The sequence below is a fragment of the Trichosurus vulpecula genome, chromosome 2 (genome assembly GCF_011100635.1).
Source record: "Trichosurus vulpecula isolate mTriVul1 chromosome 2, mTriVul1.pri, whole genome shotgun sequence".
NCBI classification, from domain to species: Eukaryota; Metazoa; Chordata; class Mammalia; order Diprotodontia; family Phalangeridae; genus Trichosurus; species Trichosurus vulpecula.
In genome coordinates, this window is record NC_050574.1 from 337,552,152 (window position 1) to 337,564,213 (window position 12,062).

The 12,062-nt window shown below is 42.2% G+C and overlaps 1 protein-coding gene across 1 annotated transcript in view; it reads left to right on the forward strand.

Moving 5' to 3' along the window:
- The window catches only part of HGD (homogentisate 1,2-dioxygenase), a 92,477-nt gene that overhangs the window by 12,005 nt on the left and 68,410 nt on the right, over window positions 1–12,062 (forward strand). Inside the window, exons 2-3 of the mRNA XM_036744591.1 lie at window positions 8,413–8,484; window positions 9,160–9,248. Of these exons, the coding sequence (XP_036600486.1) occupies window positions 8,413–8,484; window positions 9,160–9,248 (161 nt within the window). The remainder of the gene's footprint in view (window positions 1–8,412; window positions 8,485–9,159; window positions 9,249–12,062) is intronic.

The window sequence follows — 12,062 nt, forward strand, 5'->3', positions numbered from 1 at the left end:
GACACCAGCTCTGAAGTCAGATGACCTGTATTCAAATCTCGACTTCTGATGCTTACTACCAGTGTGACTTCGGGTAAGTCACTTAACTTCCCAGTCCTCATTTTCCTCATCGGTAAAATGGGAGAGTTGAATTAGATGACCTCAGAGGTCCTTTCCAGTTATAGATCTATGATTCTATGATCCTAAGTCCTTCCCCCTAATAATTCTTGCAGTCAGTAAATCCAGAGTTCAGAATCTAGCCTTGACTTCAAAGCCAGGACGCTGACTAGCCTATCTCCGCAGGTAGCCCTTTGGCAAACTTAAAGATGCTTAACACGGATTGTTATTTTTTATTCTAGTGACTTTGGATAACTAACTTATTTAACAAACAATGACTCAGCAACTTCTCTTCCCGGTCTCCTGCCAACGCTCTGCAGCTAAAAAAGAGAGGCCAACCCTGAACCAGAATCTCCCTCGGTGGCATGTGGCTGCTGTCCAACCCACCAGCTGTGCAAAAAATCCTAGACCTTGAACTGGAATGGGCTTTAAAGGGCATCCAGACCAATCCCCTCATTTTACAAATGAGGGCCAGAGGGGTTGAGCCACTTGCCTAAGGTCACAGGGAGTAGCAAGTGGCACAGCCAGGACTCTAAACAAGATCATAGGATCATCAGATCACAGATTTAGAGCTGGAATGGTCCCCAGAGCTCACTGGGTCTAATAATCGCCTCATTTTACAAATGAGGAAACGAAGCCAAGAGAAGTGGACTTGTCCAAGGGCATACAGATAGTAAGGGGCAGTACCAAAATTCAAACCCAGGTCCTCCAACTCTAAATCCAGGGCTCTTTCCATGGAGTGGCATCTTTAGGAAACAACCAACCAAAAAACTCCCATCCATATCACACGCTCCAGTCACAGTCTCTTCTTCCTCATTCCAACACACCTATAATCCACCAACATGGTATGATTGAAAGAGCACTGAATCAGGAGTCAAAAGACCTGAGTTCAAATGTCACCTCTGTTACTTCTGTGACTCGGGCAAGTCATTTAACCTCCTGGGCCTTATTCTCCTAATCTTTAAAATGAATGAGGAGGTTGAGCTAGGTAGGCTCTGAGGCCCCTTTCAGCTCTAGATGACCTGTATTCAAATCTCGACTTCTGATGTTTAGCACTGGTATGACTTTGGGTAAGTCACGTAACTTCCCAGTCCTCATTTTCCTCGTCTGTAAAATGGGAGAGTTGAACTAGATGACCTCAGAGGTCCTTTCCAGTTACAGATCTATGATTCTATGATCCTAAGCCACAGTCAGTCTGAGGCCATTAGATGAAAGCATCCACAGCTTCCTATTATCGGCCTATGGGTCCAGAAAGGGATCTGCATTCCTCACTTTCCACAGACTATAGTCCCCCTTTGCTCTCTTGCCGTAGATGCAGAGACAAGTTCTGCCTTGATCTCCATGCTCACATTTTTCAGTCATGAGATAGTCTACAATCCCTCCATTTTACCACATTCAGTTTGACTAGTCATTACTTCTCACCCCATCCCCCAACCAGTTGAAATGAAATCCGGCTAATGGTTAAGGCGAGGCTGAGCGCGGTCCCCTCCATGTCACCAATTAGCTTTGAGAGGAGGAAAATGTGTGCAGAGAAGAGCCAAATACTACGTAGGCCACGGTTCTTTTTCTTTGCCCAAAGATGAGTCAGTGCATACCCCATGCTACTGACTTTAGCCAGCCTAGACCTAATGGAGCTCAGTGTTTTTGCCATAGACGTGCGGATGTATAGAGTAATCATGTCTGAAAGCTGACAAAATTCTTCACTTTTATCAGTTTACAGGCCAGAACATTTTACATGTGACAGTCCTTCCAAATAGAGGGGGTTATTTGCCTGAACATTATTCACACACCCAAGCCCTTTGAATGAAAACTTAATCTGTCTGCTGCTGCAATTGCTAATGGGCTTCCTCTCTGAAAAAAAAAACCAACCCACTCCATCTCTCCATCCTGCTGGATTCACTTTCAACGCCTGGACTTTTTTTTTTAATTGGAATGATTCTGCAAACTGATCAATTTAGGTTTCATTTCCATTTGAAAAGGAGCTGAGGGGAGAATACATTTACCAGGGCCACCAGTATGGATATTGTGTTTTGAATATTCATGCTTCATGATCACTTAAGGAAGTTAAGGAATCATAGGATAATAAATTAAGAGCTGGAAGCAGTCTTACAGGACAAGAAAACTAACCCCTTCACTTTATAGAGGAGGAGAGTATGTGGTACAATGAGATGAGTTAGTGAGCGTCTGTGGTAGAATTTGAACCCAGGACTTCCTGACTTCGAGTGCATACCATGCATGCATGTATACATGCATGTATACATATGTATGTATATATGTATAAGTAAAGACAGTTACGTATGTGCACATAAGTGCATTCCATGCATACGTATACATACATATGTGCATACCATGCTGCCTCACTACGAGAGGGAGAAAACAGATATACTCATAGCTACCCACCTACCCTTATAGAAAATAACTTTTTTAGAAGAGGGAAAGAAAAGGAGTTTCTGTGATTTTACTGTTGTAGAGAACTCCTAAGCTGTTAATTCCCTCTACCAATGCAGATAGGTAACTGTTTTGCAATCTCTAGAGTTGCCTGCATCATTGTAATGGTCATTTAAATGGAAAAATCTTTCCCATCCATTGATAGGCCCATGTGACCTGCTTACTTCACAGGAAGCCTAAGTCCCATGGGGTGGGAAGAGCTTGCTGAAGTTGAGGAACAGGAAAGGGTGGAGCAGGAAATGCTCAGGGAAGTTAGATCTGAGGGAGAGAGCAGATGCAGGCAAGCTAGCTGTGATGTGAGTGTCTTTGTGGGAAGCCCCCTGGGCTGGGAGGGGTGGGCAGATGACTTTGGGATGGAGTGGTTCTCCACTATGATAACGTGTAGTAACCACTATGCTACTTGGATGGATTGGACTTACTGGTTTGGTGATTGGGTTTTCTGGTTTCTGAATAAATGTTTTGCTTCTCTCTTCTATATGGAGAGTCTGTTACATTTTGTGATTCAGAACCATGCCAGCATACCATAATCACAACCATTGTGAATATGGCCTTGGCAATATAGTCACTGAGAGGTTAATAGAAGCCTTAGAGAAGTGTAACTGGGAATGTGAAAGAAAATGGGCCCATGCTATTTACTTTCAGCTGGTCTCCTTTGAAGTTTAGGGAAGTTGTAGGGTGCCTACTGTCTAGTGTACAGTGTAATGAGTCACCCAACCAGTATCTATCAGAGATGGGACTGGAACCCAGGTCCCCTTAGCTCCTAGGTCAAATCCCCATCCCGCCTGCCTCAAGTTTCTCCTTGCTCCAGTCCATCTCCATTCATCCACCAAAGTCTGACCATGTCAACTTCCTCCACCCCCACCCCCACACACTCTCAAACTCCAGAACCTCCAGAATTAAATACAAAATCTTCTGTTTGGCATTCAAAGCACTTCATAACCTCACCATCCCCCTTCTATACCTTACTCCTCAACAGTTATTGGGTCCAGTGACACTGATCCCCTTCCTGTTCCACAAACAATACACTCCATCTGTCCACTCTGGCTTAAGCATTTTCTCTGGCTGCCCCTCCCCCCTACCCCCATGGCTGGAATACTCTTCCTCCTAATCTCAGCCTCTTGACTTCCCTGGCTTCCTTTAAGTCCCAAATGAAACCCCATCTTCTACAGGAAGCCTTTTCCAACCCCTCTTAATTATAGTGCCTTCTCTTTTTTAATTATCTCTGATTTATCTTAAACAGAGCTTGTTTGTATGTCTTTGTTTGCTCGTTGTCTTCCCCATTAGGTAAGCTCTTGAGGGCAGGACTGTCCTTTGCCTCTCTTTGTACCCACAGTGTTGCACAGTGCCTGGCCCCATAGGCAGTGTTTAATAAATGCTTATCGACTGACTAACTATCCATTGCACAAGGCAATCTGTCCAGAGAAGAACATAAAATTATGGATTAGAACCAGAAATTACGTTAGAAGCCATCTAGTCTAAAATCCTCATTTTGCAGATGAGAAAACTGAGACCAAGAAACATGAAGTGAATTTCCCAAGGTCACATGAGTAGAAAATAGTAGAGCTCAGATTTAAGACCAAGCCCTTTGAGTTCAGAGTATTTTCCTCTATCCCATACCACCCATAAGTTTTCCAACTCCATGATATAGAACATCAGGCTTTAAAATGGGGAAACCTCTGGGTGTCTGTGGCTCAGTTTCAAGGAGGCTTGGCTTGATTTCAAGAGGTGTATAATCAATTAATTGGAAGTGGGGAAGATTGGTTGCCTCTGACCTTTCCTGCCACAGTCAGTCACAGTATCTCTAGCTCAAACACACCTACCCTAATCTCCCCAACACTCTTCTACATTGCCTCCTCCCTCCACTAAGCTAGTTCCTAATTTCCCCCATTCTGAGATGAACTTTGGTCCCTTGAGGCAATTATAATTTAGCTACTACCTGGGTACACACAGAAACAGCTAAGTATCATCAGGAAAACTCTACCACTTCTAGAATTCCCATGCCCTGCCCCCCGAGATCACCTACTAGCAATGGCAAGCATCTTTAGGAGGGTGAGCTCTGAGCTCTGGGGTAGTGACTGATAAGTAAGACTGCCCCGCTTTTCATTTCGGGTTGCACTGAGTCTTAAAGGATTATTATGCATAGATAGGTTGTAATCTGCATTGGCAATATCATTACATTATCTTCCCCCCAATTCCACCCTTCTTCCCTATTTCTATTAAGGCAATGCTGTCCTTCTAGTCACCCAAGTTTACAATCTTTCTTTGTCTCTTACTTCCATCCTAGCTGCATATAAACGTGCCCAGGTCTCCCAGGTGTTCAGGCTATTATCTTATGTTTACCTTTCCTTCATAGTCAAAATTCCAGAAAAAGTCACCTACACTTGTTACTTGTACTTCCTTACTTCTCATTTCCCAATCCTTTTCAGTCTGACTTCTGATTTCACCACTTGACTGAAACTGACTGCTCCAAGATTATCAATGATCTCTTAATTGCTAACTCCAATGGCCTTTTCTCAGTCTTCACTTTTCCTCTTGTCTGTCCACTAATTTTCAGTGTCCTTTGCTGGATCATCATCCATCTTCTGCCCTCTAATTGTGCATATATTTCAAGGCTCTGTCCTGAACTTCTTTTCTTTTTATACCCTTCCCCTTGGTTATCTCATCAGTTCTCATGGGTCCAATTATAGTCTCCACGCAGATGATTACAAAATCTATTTATCCACTGTAATCTCTCTCTCTTGTGGAGTACAGTATTACCAACTGCCTGCCAGCTATCTCTACCAAGATGACCTATAAACATCTCAAACTCTAAATCCAAAATAAAACTCATCAGATTTTCCCTAAAACTCATCCCTTCCCCCAACACTTCCCAATTTATAATGAGGGCACCCAAGTCCTTCTAGTTACCCAGGCTCACCATCTTGGAGCCATCCTTGATTCTTTATTCTCCTTCAATCCCTATATCTAATCACTTGTCATGTTATACATGCCTCCATAACATTATCTGGTGTCTGTCCCTGTCTTTCCACTTACATATCCAGGAGAGAGTGAATGCTGAGGAAGTAGAAGTGAATGAAGCATTTCTAGAGCTGTGTCCACGAATAGGAGAAGAGAACTATGATGGTAGCTAGAAAGGAGATCCTCTGCCTGTCAAAGCAAGTAGTCCTGTCCAAACTTTAATGGGCCAAGTCAATTCTGAGTTCTGTTTCTTCACCCCTTACTTCCCCTGATATATGTATGGAAGCTAAGTGGAGTCCTGACACAAGGGCACAAAGATAATAGTTCAAGCTCAGAAATAACAGGAGGGTAGGTTGTTGTGTTTGTCCTTCATTCTCAAAGAGGACCATGACATCAGGGAAATGATGATATGACTTACAGTTGACATTGATTTGAGTGAGGGAGGGCTGTGCAAGGTCACCAGCCTCACTTTCTCCTCCAGAGCCATCTGGGTCCAGTGGTCCAGTGGCCTGATATTCACCAGGACTATTGGAGATGGCTGAGGATGCATTTGGAGGGTAGGAGTGGAGAGGGAAATCTATTAGATCTAAGGAGAAAAAAAATGGCTTCTTGTTAGAGTGAGGCTGTCATGAACAACACCAGAGAGAGTCTAAAATACCAGACTAAGGCTTTTGGATTTTAATCATGGGATTTTAAACCATGAAATTAGATGATTTATCCCAGGGATAGTATCAGCTGTATAGAGAAAAGAGTAAGGATTCATAGATTGAACTTTGGGGAACATAGATATCTAGGTAATAGGAGGATGACAAAGATCTAAGTGAAGTTTTTATCAAGACATTAAGAAAAGACAAACAGCTTTGAAAGACCCAAGAGCTCTGATTAATACAATTAACAACCATAATTCCAGAGGACCAGTGATGAAGAATGCTACCCTCTTTCTGACAGAGAGGCAATGGGCTTGTGATACAGAATGCAACTTATGGTTTTGGATATGATCAATGCAGGAATTTGTTTTGCTTAACTATGCATATTAGTTAAAAATGTTTTTTTTTTTATTTTTCAATAGGGGCAGTTAGGATGAATAGAACATTAAAGCTTTTTAATTGAAAAAATATAATAAATGTTTTTAAAATATTAAGAGAACAAATAGAGTATTATTTATAACATTCTAAATAAGAAAAAATTTATGGACTCAGAATATGCAAAAATTCAAAAAAATACATGTGCACATATAGAGATGCTCCTATACAGAGACTATACCAACATATACTCACAAAGATAAAGATCAGCAGCATAAATGACCTTTGGAATCACCTGCATTGGTGGACTACTAAGCATCCCTTGAAGTGTATTAGTAGCCCCCTTTACACTACTATACACTGAGAGGCTCTGGGTTCATCCTGGGGTCATGAGCATGGATATAGCTGATTTTCAGAAATCTACTTCCTTCTTCAAGAAGAGCACTCTCTGTCCAATATGCTATTGGTGTGGGTGCCATTAGGATGAGAAATCATCATCACAGCATCAGGGTAATTTGGCATCAAACAGGGTTCAGCATCCTAGGAAGGTGGGTAATGAGGAACAGGGTGGTCTGGCAGCAAGGCTTGGAGACCCACCTACTAGGACTGGGTTGGGAGATAGGACTCAAGTCATTGGGAGGACTGGTGAGAGCAAGGAAAAACCCCAGTTTTGGAGGAACTAAGACACTGGGCAGGATACCAGGGCAGGGATTTGAATATGAGGGAATCAAGACAGGGATCCATTTGGTAGGATTTGGGTAAAGGGAAGGAAACAATAGCCTAGTTACTAGAACCAGGATTCGTTGTCATCAAAAGCAGCAATGTCACACTAAGCTACCTAAGTTCTACAGATCTATATGACTAGATCTATATATCCCCTACCCTAAAAGTTGGATCATTCCTACAGTTTAGGGCAGAACTAATCCTACAGGTTAAGTGGCCAGCTAGATAGCTCCAAAGACAGGGAGTCAAGCCAGTCATTACAGGTAATTTTACTGATGAGCAATCTTCTGATCTTGGCCACCTAGTGTCTGATAACTGATAATTCTTGAAGAGTAAGCACCCCCCAGGCCTATGGACATATACACTGGTACACTGAGAACCACAGAAATTATGTAAGTAGATACATCAAGTAATAGGCAGTGAGGAGACAGTCTTCACTATTTTCCATACTGGTCAGCCCATACCCAGGGTATTGTGTTCAGTTCTGGGTACTGCATTTGACTGAACAACAACAGATTGACATGTTGGAATTCATCCCAAGGAGGGTAAGCAAGGGGTCCTGAAATTAATGTCCTGTAAGATCAGTTGAAGAAAATAGTGGATGTTTAGCTTAGAGAAGATTGAGATAAGGTATATCTTCAAAAAGTTTATGTGCTATCAAATAAGAATTAGACAGCTCTGTGTGGTTCCAGGGAACAGAACTACGGAGGAGAGGTGACAGAGAAGTAACTTTCAAACCGTTGCAAGAACTTAATAAATAGACCCATCCAAAAATAAAATCATAGTGAGCTCCCCATAATAATGTGTTCAGAATGAAGCTTGACTGAAGGATATTTGTCAGGTTGTGATAGAAGGAATTCTTGCTTCAGGTAGGAAGTCAGACTACATGACTTATACAGTCTCTTCTAACTCTATGGGTTAGTGGATGTGAAAGAACACAGCTCAGTGGATGTCAGAAAGGGTGGGAAAATAAATAATAGGTGAGACAGTGAAGACTAGTGGGTGCCAAAGCAGGCGAGGAATGGAGGAGGTGAGTCATCACCCAAGGAACCACTGGGGGCTAATTGTTTAGTTCTCCTGTAGACACAGTTGTGGAAGTTACAAAAAGCTTTTTGAAATCCAGCTTCTTTAATTCACTTATGTGTTGCACTTTTCTTGAATGCAGTACATTTCAGGATTTGGAAATGAGTTTGCCTCCGAGGATCCACGCTGCCCAGGAGCCCTACCAGAGGGACAGGTATGGAGTATTCAGCATAGCTGATTTATTATCTCTGCTGGAGAAGGAAGGCTTAATTATCACATGGCCAAATCATCATATGGGCTTCAGCTAGTCACTAAAACAATTGGGACCCATGTAGGATTTTCTAGACAGAATTTAAGTTCCTTGAAGGCAGAGACTTTTTCATTTTTGTCTTTGCATTCCCTGAATCTGGAATGGTGCTTGCCACCCAGTAGATTAATAATTATTGTTAAAGCATTGGTTTGCAATGTTTTATCCTATAAGCCATTGAATATACAATGGACAAGTGGGGGTTGTCAGGACCCAATGCTACATAATCCCATGCACTGGGCTCAATGCATATGGTGGGAGCTAATTATAGGATTTCCCTGTATGTGTGTATGTATGTGTGCATGTATGTATGTATGTACATATGTATGTGTGTATTGGGGGGCATTTCCCCTAAATCAAGAGCTGATCTAATCCAAAACTATTCTCTAGGGGTATATGGCCTTCTATGGTCTAGGGGTTCATGAAATCAGTCCTTTACAATCCTGCGCCATCATTTATACATTTATACCTGGGTAACCCCATATTGGATTTTGTCATGTTTTAATATGAGTGCTTAGTGACTGGAATCATTTTTCTTTTAAAATAGTTTTGTTTATTATTTATTATCTTTTTAAATTTCAGAATAACCCTCAAGTCTGCCCGTATAACCTGTATGCTGAGCAGCTCTCAGGATCAGCGTTCACTTGCCCCCGAAGCACCAATAAAAGAAGGTACAGAAACCCTAACCACTGCTTCCACTTTGTACACCAGGAGAGAGTTCTAGGACAGAGTCAATTTCCTTCTCTCATCCTAGGGCTGAGTCAACAAAGCATTTTCGATTGCATACATTTCCAGTCATAAAATAATAAAATCATAAATTCTGGGCTGAAAGGACCCTGTAGGACATTTTGTCCAGTCCTCACAATTTTACAGATGTGTGAACCAAGGCATAGAGAGGGTAAGTAATTTGCCCAAGTCCATGGTCACAACCCACAGAGGAGAAAGGGGATGAAGAGTAAAGGAAGCCCTGATTCCAAGAATTCTTAGGTCTAGAATTTTCAGACAGCACCTAAGGCTAAGCCATAGAGTCTCAGAAAAGTGACATCTCAAAATTGCATCCCTAGGCTATTTCAGAAAAGCCTCACTATTACAAGTTTATTTAAAACCTAAAAGTTGGTAATGGATGTGCTAAATATAGCTAAAGCAAATGCTGGGGTTGCAGGGAGAGGGTCAATGGGAAACACTACCCTGCCCCCATACCCCCCACCCCCACACACACACACACACACACACACACACACACACACACACACACAGAGTTCCCCTGACCACCTTCTAGAGGTTAATATTCTAGTGGAGATGTACAATGACATACTCATTTCTGGGAAATTTCCCAGGGATGCTAAGTATGCTCCTCCTAAATACGAGAATATCACCTGGGTCTGAGTCATCTTCTGAAAGCAACCAAAACTGCAACAAACTCCAAAGGAGCAGAGAACCACTCTTGCTCTTTAACATTTTCTCCCACACCCTTCTCATTGCCTAGGAACATCCAAAAGGACCGTGCAAAACAGAAATTAACTCCCAGGGCCTAGGTACCACCCCTTTCAAAACTGTTTTTCATCCTAGTATTCAGCCTTCACAGAGACCCTGTCCAAGGTCCTGACGATAATTGTAACTTTTCCAAACCCTTATATCTGCCTTTTCCCCTGCCTTAACAAAGTCAAATGGCCAGTAAACAAAGGCAGCCCCAGAGTGATCATGCTTTCAGTGTCCTGGAGTTGGAAGGGACTTTAAAGTACATGGTGCAAAGACCACTGGATCTTAGTTCTACTCTACTCCACCCCCATTGTGTTATTCATTGTGTGACCATGGAAAAGTTACTTCTAATTTCTGAGCCTTATTTTCATCATTTTTAAAATGGGGATAATGATACTGATACTATGCCGTAGGGTCTGGGGCTTTGAAAACCTTAAAATGTTGTGTAAGTGTGAGCTATTGTTATCTAATTTCCCACCTGATGCAAGAACCTACCAATACTGAAAGTTATCCAACTTCTTTCTGAAAATCTCCAGTGATGGAGAACTCATTACCTGTAAGGAAGCCAGTTCGATTTCCAGAATGTTCTAATACTTATAAAGTTCTTTCTTTATATTGATCCCAAACTGATTTCCCTGCAAGTTAAACCTGAGGTTCCAAGAGCAGCCTTCAAAGTCATGTAGAGTTGTTCTGTGGGACAAGAAGACACATACAATTGCAAAGCTTAAACCCACTGAAAGGGCATTCCTACCTTACCCAGAGCTAGCAGCTATTCCAAGTAGCTTTTTCCATCATTGGAACAGGTTCTGAGAACCTGGTAAATGTGAAAAGTATTCTCTAACATTTGAAATCAGAATGGCCTAGAAACTTTCAGGGTGGGTGAGGAAGACTTCAGAGGCAGCTGGTGGCACAGTAGATAGAGATGGACCTGGAATAAGGGAGGCTTGATTCAAATCCTGCCTGAGACATTTACTAGCTGTGTGATCCTGAGCAAATCACTTAACCTTTTATCTGTCACAATTTCCTCGTCCATAAAATGGGATTAGTGATAGCATTTACCCTCTGGCATTGTTGTGAGGATCAAATGAGATAGTATTTGTAAATTGCTTTGCAAACCTTAAAACACTGTAGAAATGTTAGATATCATTTTTACTTCAATGGTTGTGAAGACTAGGAAGGGAAGTTCACATTCTCTCCTTTGTTTTGGTTTTTGTTCTTGTTGACATCACCTTCCTCAGTCATCTCTCTGGTTGTTTCCATAGGATGGAAAACACACATAAAAAAGTGGATGATCCACTGTTTTGGGTGCCTTGGCAAATGCTGAATGCCTGGCTGCTAAGAGAGTGGTGTATTACCCATGTGGCCACCACTGCTTTTGGGACTAAACAGCAGAGATTGGGTTTCTTGCAGGGTAGCTCCTCTAACGAGCACTGTGTAGTTGAGTATTGCCTTCCCAGCTGAGAGCAGGTGCTATAAGGACCAGCAGATGGCTTCCACCCATTGCTGGTTGTCATCTCCACTTATCAGATGCTTCAGCTTCCTGATGTTATCTAGTATGCCAGCTCCAAGTCTGGACTGTGTTTGCCATGCAATTATTTATCAAGACAATTAGATATCCCAAAGACAGCTACTGCCCCAGCAGCTGAGCATGACACATCCCACTTCCCCTCGGAGTGTGAATTTCATAGGCTCAAGCAGTCTCTGGATTGGGACAAGATTTTCTTGTCTGTGTTCCTTGAGGATCAGGGTCATATTGTAAAGTCTTGCTGGTCTGTTGCTATATCTATATGTCTATGATGTATGATTTTGGAGGCAAGGGGTGGTTAGAGGAGAGATTAGAAGAGAGGAGAGATTAGAAATGTAAAGGTGACAAGATCCAAGGAGCTGAAATAGTCTGTGGTTAACCTAGAGTTAAAAGAAAACAAGATACCCAAAGAGATTTGAGCTACCACATCCATTCAAGTCCTATCCTTCTTGCAGAGTTCATCTCTCTCTTTCTCTGTCTC